Raw genomic sequence first — 22,568 nt, forward strand, 5'->3', positions numbered from 1 at the left:
TGAAGTTGCTAATGCCAAACATGCCTCATGACCAAAGAAGCGTGGCCATGCAACTGGGGACCAGGAAACCAGCAACGATGTTCGCAACATTCGTTGTTTTAAACCGTGGCTTTGGGTGATTCCATCTGAACTGATGACCAGCGATGTAGTCCGGGAAACTGTCATGCATTCGTCTGTGGAATGAGTATGTGCACAAACCAGTCAAGGTGTGTCTCTTGGATACACCCTTGTTGCTGTTGGATCAACACATACAGAAGCTGAGGACTGTTGAACAGAGTGTCAAGCCTGGTGAGAGAAACATTTTGATATTCAGGATATTTTTTCATTCTAACAGATATCCAAGAAGGTAAAAAGTTCATATTGAATATTGCATGCGTACTCTAACTTCAAAGAAAGTAACTGGGTATTTATTTATTTATTTATTAATTATTATTTATTATTACTTACAGTTGGCAAATTAGCATTGCATTATGTATTTTGTTATTTAGGCCTACTGTATAGGCAGAAGTTTTAGCTCCGTTGAAGTGATGGATGATGTTACGCTTAATCTATCGACAGATCAATCAAAAACGCCAGATTCAGTTGAAGATCTGTCCCTTGTGTCCGCTTAAATTTTTATATGATCAAAAAGAAGCAAAAGTAGTTCCTCTCAGATAGTTCAAGATTATTTGTCCACCCTCCAGTATTGTCATTTCAGTTATTTTCTGTTGTACCGCAGGTAATCCAGTCAGCAGAATCATGTTCTTCGCTCTGCTTTTCTCAGGTTGGTGTACAAAGTCTATTAACACAAACTTGAATCATTTAATCAAACTTATGAAAAAGAAAAGAATGCAAGTTTTATTATTATTATTATTATTATTATTATCATTATTGAGGGTGTCTGCAGCATCTAAAGGTGGAACATATTTCATTTCATAGCCAATGAACAAATGACAAAGACCCTGAAGTTGAATGTGTACGTACAACTCATTCAGGGAGCACTTTGAACTTATCAACTGATGTGCATCAGTTGTTTCTTGTTTCCAATAGAAACAAGAAACAAGTTTGAGACCAAAAAAAGATTCACCTCCTCTCTCTCTTGTTTTGGGCCGTAGGATTTCTCTCACTCACCTCCGCGCTCTCTCACCAATACCACTTTGTGAACGAATCGAAAACCTGGAGTGAAGCCCAGAGTTACTGCAGGGCCAATTACACAGACCTGGCCACCCTTTACGACACCGACGATGTGAACGCACTCATTCAGCTTGCCAGCCCAACTGACTCTGCTTGGATCGGACTTTATGCCGACGTGCTGAACAGCTGGAGATGGTCCATTACGGACAGCAGTTTCTATGGTCCAGGAGAGACGACTTATAGAAACTGGGCATCAGGAGAGCCAAATGATAGGGGTGGGGAAATGGTCTGTGTAGTTATGGACTCCTTAGGAACATGGATTGATGTATCTTGTGAAACGTCCCGCAATTTTGTTTGTTATGGTTAGTAGCCTAGTCAAATGGCCTAAAAGACAACAGTCATAAAATCTCATTTTATTCTTAAAAATTATTTTTGAAAAGATTAACCAAGGAGGCTTTGTTTTCTGTCATAGGAGCCGGTGGTAGCTACACTTTAGCTAATTTGTCGTTGCCATTCAGTGCTGCCCAGACATAGGGCCTACTGTAGGACCAACTTTGTCGATCTTCCAAGCATACGGAATCTGACGGAAAATGACGATGTCTTTACGGCTGCTTCAGGAAATATTGTGTACATCGGTCTATTCAGAACCAGAATGTGGTCAGACGGTAGTGAATCTTCTTTCAGAAACTGGGGGTCAGGCCAACCTGTCAGCAATTTTAATCTTCAATGTGCTGTGGTGCACTTCAGCGACTCGGGCCAGTGGACTGATGAGGCCTGTGCTTTTAATGTCTTTCCTTTCTTCTGTTACACAGGTAAACATCCGGCATGCTCTTCATGCTTTCTTAATTATAATGATTACTGTTTACTAGTTCCTTTTGTTTTAAAAACACACAGAAAAAAACAATACTCTTTTGATAAAGGCTACTACTAATATGACTGTACTAACAATTTAATATTTGAATGGATTGCACAGAAAGGCCCATATTAAGCATATGCCATAAGGAAGTTACTCTACACAGTATCTGTTACACAGAATTGATTTCTACTGAGAATCTTCACTTGTTAATTTGCTCCTTTAGGTCGTCTTGCATCCATTGGTAATCTGAATGCAGGATGGGCCTAATGGCTGATCTATTCATTTCATATGAACACTCTCTAGACTACATCTTAGATTCTAACTGATGATTTTAATCAAATCAAATGTCATGCTGATTGAATTGTCTCACTGTTCACAGCATACGTGTCTAGTCTTAGGGTAGTGGTTGACTCTGAAACTGAACTCAGTGAAGCAGAGATTGAGGAGACAATCTTAAAAGTGAGTAGATGGATACTTGTACCTCCTTGCAGTTTGTGTCCACCAGATGGTGCCATTGTCCTTTTGTGCTCACAATGTGTTCTTCCTATGATTTGATCCTCAGCTTCGTGAGGAACTTATCCAGAACGGGCTTCCGAACAGCACCACCCTGAGTCTAAGACGGGTCTACCAGGTCAACCCCTGAAAAGGACTGGCTACAGCCATAAACACGCATTATGGTGTTTCTATCCAGTAGGCCTAAACATAAAGTCAATCAATTAATTGCCTGAAATTGGACATTTCGGGATATGGACTTTGTGTCTAAGGGTGTTCTGCAGCCTTTGACTGTAGCTTATTCCAGAAGTGAAACCAGAAACGTGAAAAAGGAATAATCATCTTCAGCTTTAAAAACCAATCAACGTTAATGATGGTATGATTTGGAATGTCATTTATCAATGTGTTCTTCCAGAATCAGAATCCTGTTTCTCATCCTAGTTTCTCATGTAGGCATATTTACCACTGTGTTGTTTCACCTCTTCCTTTAATAACAGCCTGTAAATGTTTGGGAACTACACTGTACAAAATGAATCTTGCATTCGTGTCATTAAAGTGTAACTGCACCCTAAAATATGTTTTTTGAGCTGTTGATTGATTGAAATTACTCATAAGTGGTGACCTACTCTATTACCAGGGTTAATATTGACAAAAATCGCGTTTCCCGAGAAAAGTAACATTTCGTATGATTTTGTATTGGAGATATAGCTCTCCGCGCCCTCTACAGGTTGAAACATGCCATGGCATTTTCATGTAGTTCACCACTTTCATTTCAATTTCAATCAATCAACTGCTCAAAAACATATTTTAGGGTGCAGTTACACTTTAAAGTAATTAACAGAGGTGGAAAACTTAGCTGGAAAACTGCACTTAGCAAAGGTGATCTCATCAATTAGCTGCTCTACCCAGCTGAAGAGTTGTGCTAATTAGAATCAGCTGGTTTAAATGAATGGTTGACACAGATATGTGGTAGGACTTTTACCTTTTGAAGCTGGATTTTCCACCTCTTCATTAATCATCGGTCTTGAAATATTGTGTGTTTTTTAAAGAAAATAAAATCATGACTATGTATTTTACAAAAGGAATCATCATCATTTACCATTTCAAATGTTAGATGATGTAAATGTTACCAGCAGATGGTGATAGAGTTGCATTTGTAACAGAGCCGTACATGAAAATTCATTGAAAGGGTTTATGGGTACAGAGAAAGGCCCTTTCCGAAATGTGCCCCTAAACCCTAGCCCTACACACTTCCACTTCATTTGCGCGTTCACGCGAGGGTCCGCCACATTGAGTATCATCCGAAACGAATTTTGGGTTGAGTGAAGTGCCTAGAGTTGAGTGAAGTGCCAGGAGCAAGTCAGCATGGATGCTGTCTTGAATCGCAGGTGCAACCGTTTTCAAGTGTTCGTGCAGCTCGTGTATCTCCCTGCCAGTTGTTTTTTGGTCCATATCACAGCATACAGACAAAAGTGTGATTTAAGCTACATTGTAACAACTCATGTTTAGTTTGATACTCAGTAAAATGTGCAAGATCGTACAGAAGTAGGCTGTAATATTTCAACTCGTGCAGGTCGCATTTAGCACTTTTATAATATGATGTTAAATAAAGCATAAAATGCAACTCCTCACTCATAGTAATGAAAGGAGAGAAGAGGGATGTATATCCTAATACACAGGGGTGTCCAGAACATCTTAATTGGCGATTTAATATATATTGCCCTCCTGTTGTGTTACGGTCAAATCTGTCCGATTTTGCACATTTTGTCTCTGAAAAGTATAGTTAACTTAATCTGATTGTCATGAGATTTCATGACTTGTTCACATAGGGCATCTGAACACACAAAATTATTTTTGATAACTTTGATGAAATTTTGTGTGTTTTATTCAACTTGTGTACACCTGTGGTGTTCCCGGTCAAAAATGACCGGTCATTAGAAATGAATGGATGTGACTACAAAAAGTGTATAAAATTGAGTTGAGTGACTTGCCAATTCATATGAACAGTTTCTCTCATACACCCACACATGCATGTGTTGCTGGGCACACACAAAAAGTGTTATTTAGTAGCTTTTGGCGTACATTTTGAAATATAAAACACATTTTTCGTTTTACTTTATATCAAATATAGTGGTCAAAAATATTAGCCCCCATGATGGGATGGTCGATAATATTACTGCCCATGTGATTTGTTTGCTATCAAAACACACCTAATTTACCAATCAGCTTTCAAACCACTCCTGTACAGTCAATTGACTTCATAACAACACCCGAGCATTCAATCAGCATAAAAGGACTCCAAGAAACAAGGCACAAGGCACTTGTACACATTATCGAGGGACTACTCTTACTGACCATGTCAAAGACAAAGGAAATCAGTCTTGAGCTCAGAAAGAAGATAGTGGAGGATCATAAGGGGGAAGGTTATATTACCATTTCCAAGCATTTCAGTGTCTAGAACTGCTGTACGTTGCATTATTGCCAAGTACATGGAGACAAATTCTACAAAACAAACCGGGGTGTGATTGTAAGCACAAGATTTCAAGAACTCTGGAGAGGAAAATAGTCAGAGATGTCAGCAAGAAGGCCAGACATCTGCCAAGATGATTGTTGCTCACCTGGCCTGGTCTGACTCTGGAGTTGATATTTCAAGGAACAAAGTTGGGCCATCGTCTCAGAAGAACCCCTTTACTCAAAGAGTGGCACATCACAACTTTGATTTTCCCCTTGGGGATCTATAATGTATCTATCTATCTACCTCTCTATCAGACTGAGATTTGCACGTGAGCATTTGAGAGATAAAAAAAATAGTTTTGGAAGTCTGTGCTTTGGTCTTATGAGACTAATCTGGGACTGTTTGGGAACATGGATGTTGCTTACTTTTGGCGAAGAAAGGGAGATGCTTTCAACCCTAAGTTGAACCCCACAGTTAAACATGGTTGTGGGAGCATCATGCATGGGGCTGTTTCACAGCCTCAGGCACAGGGAACCTTGCTCAGGTGCATGGTATCATGAAAAAAGAAAATGAACATTTTGAAGTATAATATGCAGAAATGGGCTCTTAGACTAGCTTTAGGTCGTCACAGGGTCTTCCAACAAGACAATTACCCAAAGCATACATCAAAATTGGTCCAACAGTTGCTCAAGGATACCAAAACAAAGGTCCTGGAGTGGCCCACACAGAGCCCAGACCTCAATCCAATTGAGAATCTGTGTCGGGTGCTCAAAGTGAATGTCCATGTTCGGAAACTATGCAGCTGGAACAATTCGCAATGGAAGAATGGGTCAAAATACCTCAGGAGACCTGTGCCAGCTTATTAAAGAACTACTCAAGAGAGAGTTTTGTCAGTTGTGGCTCAGAAAAGGCACGCTATTGACTATTTATGGTCATTCTTTACAAATAAAATCATACCGGTCAGTTTTGACCGGGAAACAAAAAGTATGATTTTGTGCAACTGTGAAAAAATTGAAATGCTTTCAAAACAAAGATAATTTTAAAACTTGGACATAATGTACTCTGTGATATAATAACCCAATATTTTTATCTGAATGTTTATTAGAGCCAGAATAATGCATATGTTATGCTATTTGTATTAAAAAACGACTTGTATGAATTCAGGTCAATGAGGCCTACAGGCCATAAATAGCAAATAGAACTTTAAAACATGTAATGTTCACAAGAACTTAAGCTAGTTAAAAGATCCATAACAACATAAGATGAATATATGTCTTGTTATGGATTTAAAATCAACTAAAATAGGGTCGGTCATTTTTGACCGGGAACACAAAAGATGTGATTTTGTGCCACTGTTAGGAATTTGAAATGGTTTCAAAACAAAGGTTCTTTTTAAACTTGAACATGAAGTATTCTGTGATAAATAGCACAATATATTTATCTTTATGTTGATTAGAGCCAAAATAATGCATATATTATGCTATTTTTACTAAAAAACGACTTGTATGAGCTCAGGTCAATGAGGCCTACAGGTCAGAAATAGCACTTTAAAACTTTAAAAAATGTAATGTTCACAAGGACTTGAGCTAATTAAAAGATACATAACAACATTAGGTGAATATATATGTATAACTATGGATTACAATCAACTATACTGGGGTCGGTCATTTTTGACTGGGAACACAAAACTGATTAACATGAAATTAACACAACAGGAGGGTTAATAATTTCTATGAAAACTAATATGACGTCAATTTCCTTCTCCCTTCAAGCGCATCCGAAATGTAGCGGTTTTAACCCCTAACCCTTCAATGCGAGTGTTCTCCTCACCCACGAGTGGACTTGAAAAGGAAGTTCACTCGCTAACCGAGTCGAAGTGAGTAGGGACTCCACTTCGGAAAGGGCCAAAGTTTCATTTGGCCAGCTCAAATCATGGGCTCCATGTTGGATACAATGTCAGATGACCGTATACCTATGGGGCGAATATGCCTTGTCATGGGCAGAATTGGCCTACTGGTTAGGGCTTCGAGCTTGTTCGAGCAATGATTGTCAATATGCAAAAGAAATCTTGGTCTCCAACATGGTGCCTATTCGATTCCCTAATTAGCTCTGATTGGTAGGATACAGTCATTACCAAGTGTCCCAGATAGCCCTATTTGCCAAACAGTCCAGCTCAAATCCAGCTGCATAAAGATCAACTTCAAAGCAACGGAACAAACCGAATACACCACCTACAGTAGCCATATTAAAATTTGGCAAGTTTAGACTACAGGAACAGGAACTTAGGTTTACAGGGCCGGAGCCGTTTGTTTGCATTAAGCAGGGCTCACACTGACCAGAGGCCAGCGGCAGGTTTCCTATAGACCAGTGGCTCTCAAACGTTTTCTGTCATTCCCCACTTTGGAATTTTCAAGCCCCTCCTGTCCCCCATCAAATCAGCAATTTGGTAACGTTAAAACATTTTTATTTATTTATTTTTGCTATGGGGGCAGAGTAGAGTGTTTGTTCCTCTAACAGACTCAAAATGTCAATTGTGAATCATGAACAGACTCCTTATGAGACAACATACTATGTGTGTTTAAATTCAGTAATTGTGAAGAGACTCCAGTGTTTGTACAGGCAGTCCCATACGCACCACTTGCACATCCAGGAACTTTTGAATTTGCTGCACCTTCCCACCCCCTTTTCGGTGAAAAGCTGGCCGCTTGGATTGATTGGAAACCTTGAGCTGCATCAATATGGGGAATGAAAGGGTTATATTTGTAAAATATAAATATTGTTGAATATAAATATAAAAGTATGAATAAAAAGCACAACATGAAGGTGGTGTGAGAGTTGTCTCTGTGTAGGCTATGTGGGATTTATTGATTTTTGTATACCCTTGCTGTCTCAACATCTCATTTCAGAGTTTGTTGTACATTTGCATTGTTAATACAGCATTGTTTTTTGGCATTTGCACATGCATTCCTGTAGGGATATTGAACAATCCCTAACCATCGATTTCGATGTGTGCAGTTTTCTGCACAAAAACTCAAATCACTCTAATGCTAACCTTTTCAGAGGACTGCCCCATAGCTGTGCACTCATGTTTTCATGCATTGCATAGCAACCCATGCATATTCAGTAGGTGCACTGTTAATTTACTGGTAGCCCATGATAAATGGGCTACATTCGTATTTGAATGCACATCGGGAGCACTTTTGGGGTCAAAGGAGAAGTCAGGAGGAGTTTGCCTCCAACCTCCTTCTGGTTGCTGAAAGACTCCTGAGCTATTGCCGCCCACTTTTTTCATGTTCATGATAGTATACTGTACAAACTATGTATAATATATAAGTGTATAGTAATAAAGGTATAGAATCTGCAAAGTGAATACAAATGAAGAATCTGTCATGCAGCCTCTCTCAAACATCAGTCTTTGGCTACAAGTACAAGTAAATATACTTTCCCATGGGCAGCATATTTTTCAGTCAAAATATGTAATGTTGCACTACCAGTATTTGGTATCTTTGAGGTGGCTGTTAACAATGTGGTCTAAAGGAGGTGACGTCCTCCTGATTTCTCTACCATGGCTTTCACATGTCTGTTTTGGCTGGCTTGGAAACTCCAGGGCACAGCTGAATCATGTTCCTTGTCATTCTGTAATTTGGTACGTTTGTGCTATATACTGTGTCATTGAAATTTTGAAAACAAGACAACTCTTTCACTTATTTTTACAGAAAGTAAGTCTGATCACCAGATAACCTTCTTTTACAGGCTACTGTACTTCAGACAGATCAATTCCCCACCCTGTTCCTGTTCCCCAGTTCTTAAAGGTGACATAGAATGGAAATATTTTTTTTCTTGGTTTTCATGAATTATGAGAGGTTGTGCATAAACAAAGAGCTATCATGAACATGAGGCATGGTTGTGCCCTCCTTCATATGAAAATCTTGAAATTAGAAATAGACACTGACAAATGGGTGATTCAGCAAAACTGCTTGCTTGTGATGTCAGACATCGCAAAGCCATTGAAGTTCAATTGGGGTTGCCAAAGAGGGCGCTATTCCAGGGTAGCGGCACTCTCCCATTGAGATTGGGCAACATAATTTCTATCTGAACAATATGGATACTTATGGCCAATGTTTTAGATCAGTAGAGTAAGAGTCTTGACACTTAATGACAAGCATTATGTCATAAACATTATGGCTTATTTATAATGTTTATGACCAGTTTGTGACAGCGTCATGTCACTCTTATATTGCATGCATAGATATAGTACATGCATCTTCAAGTATGTGTAACCAAAAACTCTTGAAAACAATTCCTGCCCTGAACTCCCAGTTAGGTGTCTACCAATGATGATGATGATGACGGTGCTGATGATGTTGGTGCCAAAGCAGGAAGTCAGACAGGCCGGAGTCAGTTTCATGCCTTCTTTCCATCTGGCCCTCTATCACAGTCCATTGCAACTGATCTAGTTGGTGAGGTCATTGATTCCATGATGACAGTGCATACCTTGACAGCACAGCATGCAATAATCATGCCGTGTAATCAGCATCTTGATGTGCCACACGCCTGTGACGTGGATGGATTATATCGGCAACGGAGAACTCAGAAGTGCTCAATGACACAGATTTAGACAGATTTGTGAACAAATAAAATAAGCTTTTCATGTAGAGCTCATGATAAATGGGGGCAAAATCAAAAGTGTTATGTTTACAGTATAACTTTGTTCAGTGTAGTTTGGTGTCTTTGAAGTGGCCTTTTTTTAGAGTTTGAAGTCTTTTTTAGAGAAACAATGTTGTTTTTGTTTGTCATTCTCATTAAGTTATCCATCTAACTTTTCAGTATTATTTACAGATTCTAGTTAGTGCAGTGGAACAGCGTCTGCTCCCCTTGGCAAAGGCCCTTGTAGAAAAGTGATTGTTATCTAGGATAAACATGTAAATCAGGTTTTATGTGCTGTTATGTGATAAAGCGCTTGTTTACTCTGTACACAGAGTTAAAAATAACTGAGAATATTCCCATGCTTTTATTTAGGTGGATAGGATAGGTGTTGTCCTTCTGCCTTCTCTATCACACGCAGGCTGTTTCTGATTCACATGTCTGTTTGGCTTGGAAACTTCAAGACACAGCTGAATCATGTTCCTTGTCATTCTTTTATTTGGTAAGTTTGCGCTACTTTGTCCTATAGGATTTTTAAAAAATAAAGCACAGACATCTGCATGGTTGCATAAATGACATGCATATTAAATATGGAGATTTTATAATAGTGTATTTTTCAAAAAACAAATAATGTGCCATTTGAATGTGGGAGTTTGCATGATTATAACTTGAAAATGTGTCCTCAACATGAAATTTGGAAAATAAGACAACTCTTTCACTTATTTTTACAGAAAGAAAGTCTGATCACCAGATATGACCTTCTTTTATGAACAGGCTTCTTCCCCCTCAGCTCAGCTCTCTCTCACCAATACCACTTTGTGAACGAACCGAAAACCTGGAGTGAAGCCCAGAGTTACTGCAGGGCCAAACACACAGACCTGGCCACCCTTTACAACACGGACGATGTGAATGCACTCACTCAACTTGGCAGCCAGACTGGCTCTGCTTGGATCGGACTTTATGACGACTTGCTGAACGGCTGGAGATGGTCCATTACCGACAGCAGTTTCTATGGTCCAGGAGAGACGACATATAGAAACTGGGATCCGAATTTCGGCAATCCCAGTAATAGTAACGCAAATGAACTATGTGTTGAAATGTTCATTGATGGAACATGGAATGATTTTCCTTGTACCTATTCAGTCAGATCATTTGTTTGCTATGGTAAACTACAACATTTTAATTCATTTCATTCATTCATCAAATATTTCTGTGTGAATCTTAGTATACAAGCAACTTTTAAAAGTTTGGGTAACCTTTGAACATATGTTTTTGTGTTACAGGAGTCAATGATACCTACATTTTGATTACGACAAAATTGTCATGGAATGATGCCCAGATCTACTGTAGAGCCAACTACATCGATCTTGCAAGCATTAGGAATAGTACGGAAAATCAAAAGGTCCTTGATGTCACAAACGACACTAACGTAATCATTGGCCTGTACAGAACCAGAACGTGGTCAGACGGGAGTGACTCCTCTTTCAGAAACTGGAAATCCAGGCAACCTGATAACGCCAATGGTAATCAACTCTGCACTGCAGTGTCATTCAGTGACTCGGGCCATTGGACGGATGAGAACTGTGGTACTACCCGCCCTTTCTTCTGCTACTCAGGTAAACGTCCATTATATGTTGCTGTTTGTTATTTTACCTGTAACCTTTCATGGTCAGTATTGCAATTGTGGATTTACATGGAAAACACATCCTGATAGATCTTGCTGTGTGTGTGTGTGTGTGTGTGTGTGTGTGTGTGTGTGTGTGTGTGTGTGTGTGTGCGCGCGTGCGTGCGTGCATGCGTGCGTGTGTACGCGCACATGTGTGCACATGCATCTGAATGCATAATGTTAAATAATGTTTCATGGAAAGAGAAAAAGAAAGCGGTTTGCTCTACCCTCTTAGCAGCTAGGCACAGTTGCCAATTTCTGTTTCTTCCTCCTCCACACAACTAACATGAACTTTCTGACTTGAACTTGACAGCCACCGTAGTTGGTCTGAGGATGGTTGTCCAGGCAAAGACTGACCTTAATGAAGCTGAGATTGATGAGATGATTCTAAAACCAGTGAGTGAAGGCTTCTTTTGAATAGTGAATATTTAGTCTCAGAGCCTCTTTTATACTTACAGTCTCAAAGTTGCTTAATGTGATCCAGCTGATTATTTCACAGGGCAATTTTTTAGCAATGTTGCTGGGTAGTGTCCCTAAATATTGTTCTGGCATATTCATATTGATATCGGTCAACATTGTTTTTTTTTTCTAAACAACTACAATCTTCAGTAGGCAAATATTCATGATCGTCCACTCAGAACACATGGAAATGGTTATGTGGCTGTCCAGCAGCATTGCTCAAAAGCTGCCCCATGTATAGTCATCTTTGGAGTCACCACGAAATATCACACATTTATTTACTGTTAATGAAAGTCACTTATTTTTCATCAGTTTCTTGAGAAGCTGATTGAGAATGGCCTTCCAAGCAGCACGACTGTGAGACTGAGACGTGTTCACCGTATCAATACATGAGGAAGTCAATCATGATGGAAGTCATCATGATGTTATTTGTGCAATGAATTCTAACTACTACTACTACTGCAATACTGCAAATTTGTGACCCTGTAAAGCGGAACCAGTCGTTTCGGTAACATTTTCTAAACTAAGTTATTGTGCTCACGTGAACGGCCATAAACTAAGCTTTCCAACGATATGTATATCGAGGGTATTACACAAACTATCGCTAAGATAATCGCATCCAAAGTTGTCATGGTTCTCCTGTCATGATATGCCAGAAGAGGAGAAATCACCATTTTAACCCGCGCGTGCACAACGGGAATGACAGCAAATGTGTTTAATCTTCGCCGGGTTTAACAGTCAAAACATATGTTTTTCCGTGAAATGCGTTCACGATATGAAACTGTAGACTGTATACAGTCGAATTATGCGAAAACGTGAAATTCAACATTTTAACCCGGAAGTTTGTTATTGTTGATTTTCTCAAAATAACGTTGTGCGCAAAACGACTGATTTCGCTTTGAATGGTCACATTTGTGAAAACATTTAGTTAAATTAGCCAATATTGAGTACACTTGCTCATGTGTAACTTGTCTTCTCTATTGAAAAGAAAACAAAGTAATATACCGTTTCTGATGCAACTGTAATGTACACTGAACAAAAGTGATGTACCTTAATACCCTGTATATTACCTACTAGTTTACCTGAAAATAATTCAACATTTTGATTGTAGGCTATGTAATTGATTGTTTATGTACTGTATAGAGATGTCTGTTGATTCCCTGAGTCCATGTTTGTCCAAGCTACAAACAAGTTTCTCTCTTATTCTTTAGTAAAATTGCACATTTATGACACATCAATTATTATGTGTTTAGTTGTTTTCTATTGCTTTAACATAGATACATGATTTTTTTTAGGTCTCCTTCAGGCATCTTCTACTGTGGTAAATGCGTTCAATTCAGCATGTCCCCAATACAACGTAATCACCTTCCTCAATAAATATAACCTATAAAATGCTAAAAACTATGGCTTATTCCTCATTGCTTTGGTAGAGGGTATACACTTCCTGTAGTCAAAGTAGTAAATTTGTTTTCAGTAGTTTACAGTTTTCTGTAGTTTCTTTTTTATTGATTAATTAATTAATTAATTCATTCATTCATTCATTCATTCATATATTCATTCAACCATTATTTATTTTTGGAGGTTCATTGAGTCATTATTCCGTTATTCCAGGATGTAGGGGCCAGTGGTGTAGCCATGGATATGCCCGAGTGTCAACACAAACCAACCATAATAACTGGTAAACATAGCTGCAAGCAGCAATGGGGGGTCCAAGCAATTTAGCAGGAGTTGCGTTGCACTGGGATTTAGAATTGGGATTGGGTCTTGAGTTCATGTACAAAGTTTGGTTTAGATACATGAAAGCATTGGTGACATATGAGTCTACTTCCTGTGATTATAGCGCCCACCTATCAAAGTACTCCAAATGTATTGTGTGTCGTACGGGAGTGGCTATGAGTTCATGTACCAAGGTTTGTGTCGATAATGATAAAGTGATGACAGTTATAGCACCCCTAGTGGTCAAAAGTCACAGAATTTATTGGGCGTCAACAGGATGTGGTCCCGAGTCCATGAGCCAAGTTTGGTTATGAAATTCTTGCTGATAAATTCAACTCTAGCGTCCACCTAGTGGTCACAGGTCACCAAATGTATTGTTTGTCCTCAAAATGGGGTCTCAAGTCCATATACAAAGTTTGAATTTCAATATGTGAAAGCATCGCTGAGATATGAGTCCACTTCCTGTAACTCTAGCAACCCCCTAGTGGTCGAAGGTCACCAAATAATTTTTTTGTCCTCAGGATAGGGTCCCAAGTCCATATACTGTACTAGGTTTGATTTCGATATGTGAAAGCATTGCTGAGATATTAGCTAACTTCCTGTGATTATAGCGCCCCCACAGTTGTCAAAGGTTGCCAGATTTCTTGAGCCTCCTCCTAATTTGGGTCCTGAGTCACAGTATCGAGATTGGTTTTGATAGGCCTACGTGAAAGCCTCGCCGAGATATGAGTTGGCAGCTTCGCTGTCGAATTTGATTGGCTGTCTAGGTTGAACACTTCCGTAAATTGTTCCAGGAAGTAATGTGTGTATAAAGCATGGTCTGAAGATCATCTGTGCCAAGTTTCGTGAAAATCGGAGAAATGTTCTGACCTGTGAAAGCTTTTCAGTGTTTTTAATGAAATCCATGACGGTCTAAATAATTACGTGGACGTCACAAATTGGCTTGTGTCGGCCTTAATAATTTATTAATGAATGAATGTATAGGCCTATTGTAAAAACAAATAGCCTAATGTTTATGTATTGTTTCCCTTTTGAATGTTGTCATATTGGACACAGGCACATCAAAAACTGCATCACACTTTTTGATGTGCATGTGCTTGTGTCAGATACAGTAGATAGATAGATACTTTATTGATCCCCATGGGGCAATTCAAGATGTGTGTTTGTTAACTGTCACTCTTGTGTGTTGTGCATGTGTTCATGACTACCCTCGTGTGTGCCTTGTGATGGTGGGTTGGTATGGGTATGATGCTAGCCTGGCATAGCCATCCGTAAGCTTACGCTCAATTTTCATTTCCCTTCACCATTACGTCTGGGTCTGATCCCATTGAACTCGATTTCTCAGGATGCATTCCGACTGGACCAATCAGCGAACGGGGGGGATGGGGGGATGGGGGGAGGCGGGTGTTAACGATGACGTCGAGCATATGCGCGTTGTAGTCTCTAATAGCTGTCACAATCAAATGTTAGCGATTGGGTAAAATCAGGCCCAATCGTTTCAAACTTCAACAGAGTTCACGCCTCCTGCCTGAAATCGATTCTGAATGGAGTAGGTCCAGACCCTCGGTACGATATTAGTACGAGGGTTTGGTATGACCAGGCTAGTGTGATGCCCACTTCCACGAATAAAACCTTTTATTGGACGACATCAGACTCATCAATTGATACAATAGGTCTACCATGTTTTCCTCTTCTTTCTGCAAAAGATAATCAGCCTACTTTATCATATAGGATTTTGTGTAAAAAGTACCACTGCAGTGATGGAATGGTCAGTGAGGGCAAATGTCAATCAGAATCAGCTTTAAGGTTTGCGTAAACAAATGAGGAATTTGACACCAGTTTATCTTTGCTCTCAAAGTACAACACTCAACAAATAACATTAAAAGAATAAAGAGCAGTATGAATAGAATGAAGGGCAGTAAAATAAGGCTACAGTATGTATAAGAATAGACACAGTATGTACAATTGCAAATAAATACACTATTTGTGGGAATGCAATTGCCTGTAGGGGGAGTGCGGCAGGGAGTGTCCACTTTCTTGTTGTCCCTGTTAGGTTGCCATGGTCGTGGACAGGCACAAGCAAGATGCAATATACAATTGAAAAGGGGGTGAGAATAGTGCAATATCAGTATACTCTGAGGTTTAGGATTAAATATAAATATGCAAGGCAGTTCCGTGCAATGATAACAATACCCTACAGTAATAACAATATAACCTGTTCTGTTCAGGTAGATGAGCAGAACAGGTTGATTGACTATGTTCAGTGTAAGGGAGGATGCTATTTCTGAGTGTTCAACAGATTGACTGCTTGGCTGAAGAAGCTGAAAATGACATTCATTTCATATCTTAGGTTATCAATTACATATTACATATGTGTGTGAGCGTGTGTATGTGTGTCACCATACATGTGTGCTGTTTGTGTATGGGGTTTTTATAGGCCAATGGGCAGCGCATATTTTGCAGTCAACATAGGTGGGGTTGCCTTAGCAGTTTGGTGTCTTTCAGGTCGCTGTTAGAATTTTCTTTAGAGTTCTCATTCTCATTAAGTTTTCATTCTAACTTTCTGTATTGTTGTACAGTTTCTAATAAGCCTACTGCAGTGGCACAACATCTGCTCCCCTTGGCAAAGACCCTTGTTAAAAAGGAAGTTATCTTAGTTAGTTAATAAAGTTATCTAGGATAATGTTTTTGCAGACATGTCCTTTTATGTAATAAAGCAGTTGCTCTCCACTGCACAGCTCACCTTGTACACTTAGAAACACTAGGAATGACATAAAATCACTATGAGATGATCACTATACCTGAATAGATAGAAACACATATAATTATATACACGTCTTTTCCTGCTACTAAGACAATGCGCATGTCAAAAAGTTAGAGATGACAACATGTGGGAGTGCTTCAAGTTGCTTGTGTATTGTATAAATGAGGTGTTGTCCTTCTGCATTCTCTGTTCAACCACCTTTCACATGTCTGTTTGGCTTGGCAACTCCAGGACACAGTTGAATCATGTTCCTGGTTATTCTTTTATTTGGTAAGTTTGTGCTATACTTTGTCATGTCTATGAATAAAGCATGGACATCTGCATGATTGCAAAAATGACGTGCATTTTGAAAATGGAGAATTTAGTATAGTGTTTTTTTTTTTTTTTAATTGAAAATGCCATTTCAATGTGGGGAGTTTGCATGATTATAAATTGTGATAAAAATGTGTCCTCAACATGAAATTTGGAAAACAAGCAGGTTGCAATCCAACCAAGACAACTCGTTCGCTTATTTTTACAGAAAGTAAATCTGATCGCCAGATATGATCTTCTGTGTTCTACAAACAGGCCTCTTCCCCCTCAGCTCAGCTCTCTCTCACCAATACCACTTTGTGAACGAACCAAAAAACTGGAGTGAAGCCCAGAGTTACTGCAGGGCCAATTACACAGACCTGGCCACCCTTTACGACACCGACGATGTGAACGCACTCACTCAACTTGGCAGCCAGACTGGCTCTGCTTGGATCGGACTTCATGACGACTTGCTGAACAGCTGGAGATGGTCCATTACCGACAGCAGTTTCTATGGTCCAGGAGAGACAACACATAGAAACTGGAGCGCAGTTGAACCCAATAACTTCGGAGGAAAAGAGCTGTGTGTAGAAATGTTTCTTGATGGAACATGGAATGATATACCTTGTGACACCGTCTTTTCACCCATATCTTTTGTTTGCTATGGTAAGAAACTGATTTAGTCAATTTTGACTGCAACATTTTAATTTGCACACTTGTGGAATATTTCTGTGTGACTATTAGTCCTGTAAATTCAAACAGCTTTTAAGATCTTGGGTAACCTTTGCAAGTGTGTGTGTTACAGGAGTCAATGATACCTACGTTTTGAATACGACAAAATTGTCATGGAATGATGCCCAAGCCTCCTGTAGAGCCAACTACATCGATCTTGCAAGCATAAGGAATAGTACGGAAAATCAAAAGGTCCATGATGCCGCAAACGGCAATAGAGTATACATTGGCCTGTACAGAACCAGATTGTGGTCAGACGGGAGTGACTCCTCTTTTAGAAACTGGAAATCCGGTCAACCTGATAACGCCAATGGTAATCAACTCTGCACTGCAGTGTCATTCAGTGACTCGGGCCAGTGGACGGATGAGAACTGTAGTACTACCCGCCCTTTCTTCTGCTACTCAGGTAAACGTCCATTATATGTTTATTATTATTATTATTATTATTATTATTATTATTACTTATTATTATTTTACTTGTACCTGTCACAGTCAGCATTCTGACAGGTCTCGTGTGTGTGTGTGTGTGTGTGTGTGTGCGTGCGTGCGTGTGTGCGTGCGTGCGTGCGTGCGTGCGTGTACACATACTGTACATGCATCTGAATGCATGACGTTAAATTCTTGCTTGAAAAATAAATGAGTTTGCTCTATAGCCTCTAAGTCAGCTTGACACAGTTGCCAATTCCTATCTCTTCCTCTTGCACAGAACTAACATGAACTTTCTGACTTGAACTTGACAGCCTTTGTAGTTGGTCTGAGGATGGTTGTCGACACAGAGACTGACCTGACAGAAGCTGAGATTGAAGAAGTGATTCTAAAATCAGTGAGTGAAGGCCTCCTTTGAATAGTGAATATTTAGAATATTTCATGTTTTGCTTTCTGTTATTATGCAAGTGAGTACAAAAATATACAGGCGCGTCTAAACAAATTAGAAAATAAATAAGTTCATTTTTTTCCATCATTTATTTCAAAAAGTGAAATAAGAACTTTGCGCCTAGCTAGCGGTGCTTCGCCGGTGATGAGGCTGAATATAGTTCCAAGTAAAGATCTGCCCAGGTAATAGTCTCGTTCGATTTTGCATTATGATTTGTACTCGCTTTGAACACAGGTTCCCAAGATATATTTAGAAAAAAATGTAGACGTCTCGGTCACTTTTTTGGAGGACGTGCTCACTGACACCCTTCATCTACAGCAACTGTGCTAAGCTAAAGCTAAAATCGCTGCTCCCAAAGCAGGAGAATGCCCAGACGGATTTTAACCGGGTTTTTTTTCACTGTTCTAACTCTGGGGGTGACCGAGACTAGCTTTTTCATTTTTGGGTGGCGTATTCCTTTAAAGGTAAAGTAAAAATAATATTTTGTGCAATGGTGGTTATCAAAGGTGAAAAGACCACACTACTTATTTAATTAAAATTAAAATAAAATTAAATTTAATCTAATTAAAATAGAATGTTTTATTAGGAAACCAGATGGTTAGGCCTATTTAAACAGATAACGCCCCAACTTGATCAACATTTTATAGGAGAACGTTTTTAAATTATGCTGGTTAAAAATGATTATCGGCCGATATATCGGTTATCGGCTATTGAAACTCTCAAATATCGATATCGGTATCGGTCCTCAAAATCCCATATCGGTCGGGCTCTAAATCAGAGCACATGGAACTAATCATGTGATTGTTCCAAAGGTTGCCCTTTGTGTTGAAATATCGCACATTAACTAAAGACCAAAAGAAACTTTCATATTTCTTCATATTTGCAAACAGCACAGAAAAGGGCTTTTTTTGCATCTGCTCCAGCCGTCATGTTCATATCATATTGTTTTTCATCAGCTTCGTGAGGAGCTGATTGAGAATGGCCTTCCAAACAGCACGACTGTGAGACTGAGACGTGTTCACCGTATAAATACATGAGGAAGTCAAACAACATCATAATTGGTTTCACATGCAAGAAGATGTATTTATGGTAATGAATTCAAACTCCTACTAACTTTTCATCTGTGTACTTTTTATCATGGAAGAGTGGTGAATCAGAATCATTGCCATATATGTCTTCATATGTATATTTCTATGTTCATTATTTTGTATCTCTTGTTCTAAATTGTGACCTATACAGTGCATCTCCTCCATGAACTAGAGGTCACAGCCCCATTTATTTGTTGTTTAAAAGATAAGTGAATCCTTTTGATGAAGCTCGTCTGTCTCCCTTGGTGTGTATTATTGAAAGAATAAAGCCTGTTTCCTCATTGATCATATCTCTCCAGTCTCTGGATATCTGGTACTGTGGAAAAATGACCATCACATCTGGACCAATTTGTTAAAACGTTTTCATAAACATAGCTGATATATTCATACTCATGTGTAACATGTGCAAGGTCTTATGATGAGTCTTGATGTCTTCGCTATTAAAAAGAAAAATAAAGTGATTTGCCATTTCCGATGCAACTGTAATTTACACTGAAGAAAAAAGATTCCTTACCTTAGAAATTACATTCTCAAAACTCTAAGATCATTTGGCAGAACAGTCTTACTGTTCAGCACAACTCACTTGCTCACTTGCAAAAGCTTGTATCTCTCAAATGATATCAGATTAGAATGTGCCTTGGGAACATTGGATGAACGGTTGCTGATATTGGGCCATGTATATTGCATTAAAGATCAGCCATTTCTTTTTATAACAGTCGAGAGCCCTTTTGCATTTATGAAAACACATAATTTAGTCTGAAAACTTCTGCCCTGATTATACAAGTCACCAACAAGTTACTTGTTGAAGTTACAAATAAAGTCAGCAGACTAAAACTCAACATGACTCCCTTCCACACTTGACATATAATCATCACAGAGCCATTTGCTGAATGCAGCTAGTTTATTTTGTCGGTTAACTTCCTGGATGATTTTACTGATAGGTCTGCCTTCCGAGCATAACACTAAAGTGGGCTGACAGGTTTTTTTGCACGAAACACACTAACCACATTTATTTTTCATCCATTTAGTTATTTATTCAACATTTATTACCTCCGCCAAGGAGGTTATGTTTTCATCGGGGACCGGCGTTTGTCTGTCTGTTTGTTTGTCTGTCTGTTTGTTTGTGTGTTTGTTAGCAAGATAACTCAAAAAGTCATGCATGGATTTCGATGAGATTTTCAGGGAAGGTCGGACATGACCCAAGGAAGAAACGATTACATATTGGGAGTGATCTGTGTTCGGTTAGTCCACATAGGGAAGTAGACAGTTCATTTTTACAGTGTGTTGAAGAGTATTCCAGTAAGTAGGGGCATTATAGCAAAAGGCTGTAAGAGTTTACCAGCTCAGAATAAATATGAGGAACCTTGAGCATCAAACAGTCATTTGATCTGGTCTGATAAGGACCAAAATTCCAAACAAGCATATCGTACATTTGTAATACAATATGGTAACTTCCCAACATCAGCTTCGTAAATAAATTCCATGCTTATTGTTATAGCCATTTGTATTATTTGTATGAGTATTTTTGTACATTTATTTATAATTTCATGGAAGAAAGAATAATTTCATCTAGAGTTAATAGTAATTTAAAAATGTTAAAATGAACAAGGACTCTTAATTTGGTAGCGTGCGTAAAGACGCACTTTTGGCTTGTAGAACGTTAGAAGATGGATGGATTGGAGAGCATGGTTGCACACAGTTTTTTGACTGTGGTTGTCGTGTGAGAAGTTAAACTATTGAAAGAACTGTAACAGGAAGAAACCTTTAGTTTATTGTTTATATGGAAAGTGACATTTTCTTAGATAAAGATTTTTTGTTGAACACACGTTTTTGCACGCGTCCATTATTTCCAGAGTGCTTTCCCAATTCATGAATGACACAGATACTGGATCTGCTGCCATAACACTTATCTCTCCTTTCTGGTAAAGTAGACCGGTCTATTTTATCAAAAAGGACTTTGCGTAAAAAACAATGATACTGAGATATGGCCCTTTGGGCCCCCACCACTGACTTTAAGGCGTTGGGAATGGGCAAGGGTTAGGCATGGCAGCGCTTCCTTGAAGTTGACGTGGGGCCTAAAAGACCATTAAGCAATATTATTGGTGAGGGCAAATAAAACAACTTCAAACAGAAAATTCATCAGGTCAAAGGTCACCACTTTACCTTTCTGAACAACTCCATATAGCCTCTCTAACTCTCATGCTCGGGGCAGCCTGTGGAGAAAGCAGAAATATATACAGTATATAGCTTTATTTATATTTATTTATAGCTGTTTAGTTACTCCCAGCAATCAATGGCTGTCATGTTGAGGTTGTGTGTGTGGTCTTTTGTTCATGCTCTCTATAGCAATGCACAGTGCTTTGGAAGTATCTTGGAGCTGCAAGTAGTGCTGGTATGTGCTGTATGCATGTGCTGAGTGAGTGTTGTTTCAGTCTTCTGACTTAAGGTACAATCCTCCACACATGTCGTGATACATGACCGCTCTCTTTCTCTCTCAGAGACTGAAATGAAATTCAAATGATACATTTATCATTTGCAGTGCATTTCCTGCAATGAGGGAAAAAAACAGATTTTTAAAAGTCAGAGTTCACAAGCCAATGTGGAAGAGTTGAAAATGTTGATGGTATGACTTGGAATGTAAATCACTGTACACTTCCACTGTGGCCAAATACAGAAACCTGTTCGTCATCCTAATTTCTCATGTAGACATTTTTACCACTGTGTTGTTTCACCTCTTTCTTTAACAACAGCCTGTAAATGTTTGGGAACTGCACTGTACTTAATTAAATTAATTAATAATCAGTCTTGAAATATTCCATGTTTTTTAAAAATAAAATCATCATTATGTATTTTGCTAAAGGAATTGTTGTATCCTTGTTTAGTTACGCATATAGGGTTTGGGGTTGTGTTGGAGCGCCCTCTACTGGTGAATAATATATGTGAGATACGCTACACCCTGTACGTTAGTTCAATGAGTGTGTTGCTGGAATAAACAGTGAACTGAATGCCGTCTCCGTTTCTTCAAGTATACAGAAATATAACAGTGGCGACGAGGATGGGATTATTGTGCAAGTAGGCTAAAGAAAACGAACAGTACTTGATAAGGAAGACGGAAAAAAATCTTTCAGGAAAGACAGCAAAGAAAAGTTCAGCAGTAAGAAAACTGGGAAGCTAGCGAAGTGGAATTAGCAAAGTAGCATCATGGCATCTTTCCAAATCGGGAGTATTGGAGAATATAAGGAATCAGACGAGGACTTTGAGTCATATTTTGAACGTTTTGAACAGTGGACAATAGCAAATGAAGTGCCCGATGACAAAAAGGTCAGTACATTTCTGTCTACAATTGGGGCAGAAACTTATCGTTTATTGAAGAACTTAACAGCTCCGATAAAGCCTAGCACAATGACGTACGTGCTGC

At 39.0% G+C, this 22,568-nt stretch overlaps 2 protein-coding genes across 2 annotated transcripts; both read left to right on the forward strand.

The window, feature by feature from the left end:
• The first annotated feature begins 184 nt into the window (after nucleotides 1-184).
• Nucleotides 185-19,436, forward strand: LOC134060549 (macrophage mannose receptor 1-like). The gene is made up of 13 exons (XM_062517279.1): nucleotides 185-288; nucleotides 719-763; nucleotides 1,095-1,475; nucleotides 10,335-10,724; nucleotides 10,844-11,176; nucleotides 11,540-11,622; nucleotides 11,998-12,064; nucleotides 12,978-13,042; nucleotides 13,297-13,363; nucleotides 16,733-17,122; nucleotides 17,262-17,594; nucleotides 17,929-18,011; nucleotides 19,019-19,436. The coding sequence occupies exons 2-13, from the start codon at nucleotides 739-741 to the stop codon at nucleotides 19,097-19,099; spliced, it is 2,298 nt and encodes a 765-aa protein (XP_062373263.1). The 5' UTR covers nucleotides 185-288; nucleotides 719-738; the 3' UTR covers nucleotides 19,100-19,436.
• On the forward strand, nucleotides 1,652-3,542 carry LOC134059710 (brevican core protein-like). Its single transcript, XM_062516176.1, has 3 exons — nucleotides 1,652-1,925; nucleotides 2,349-2,428; nucleotides 2,532-3,542. Exons 1-3 carry the CDS (start codon nucleotides 1,766-1,768, stop codon nucleotides 2,610-2,612), a joined length of 321 nt encoding a protein of 106 aa, XP_062372160.1. The 5' UTR covers nucleotides 1,652-1,765; the 3' UTR covers nucleotides 2,613-3,542.
• Nucleotides 19,437-22,568: the final 3,132 nt, after the last annotated feature.

The sequence above is a fragment of the Sardina pilchardus genome, chromosome 16 (genome assembly GCF_963854185.1).
Source record: "Sardina pilchardus chromosome 16, fSarPil1.1, whole genome shotgun sequence".
Lineage (NCBI taxonomy): Eukaryota > Metazoa > Chordata > Actinopteri > Clupeiformes > Clupeidae > Sardina > Sardina pilchardus.

Coding starts and splice junctions, on each gene's coding strand:
- LOC134060549 (XM_062517279.1), top strand. CDS start 739: ATGTTCTTCGCTCTGCTTTTCTCAG. Junction 12,065..12,977: donor GAGACTGAGACGTGTTCACC/GTATCAATACAT, acceptor CATGATTTTTTT/TAGGTCTCCTTCAGGCATCT. Junction 17,595..17,928: donor CCCTTTCTTCTGCTACTCAG/GTAAACGTCCAT, acceptor TGAACTTGACAG/CCTTTGTAGTTGGTCTGAGG.
- LOC134059710 (XM_062516176.1), top strand. CDS start 1,766: ATGTGGTCAGACGGTAGTGAATCTTCTTTCAGAAACTGGGGGTCAGGC. Junction 1,926..2,348: donor TCCTTTCTTCTGTTACACAG/GTAAACATCCGG, acceptor CACTGTTCACAG/CATACGTGTCTAGTCTTAGG. Junction 2,429..2,531: donor TTGAGGAGACAATCTTAAAA/GTGAGTAGATGG, acceptor TTTGATCCTCAG/CTTCGTGAGGAACTTATCCA.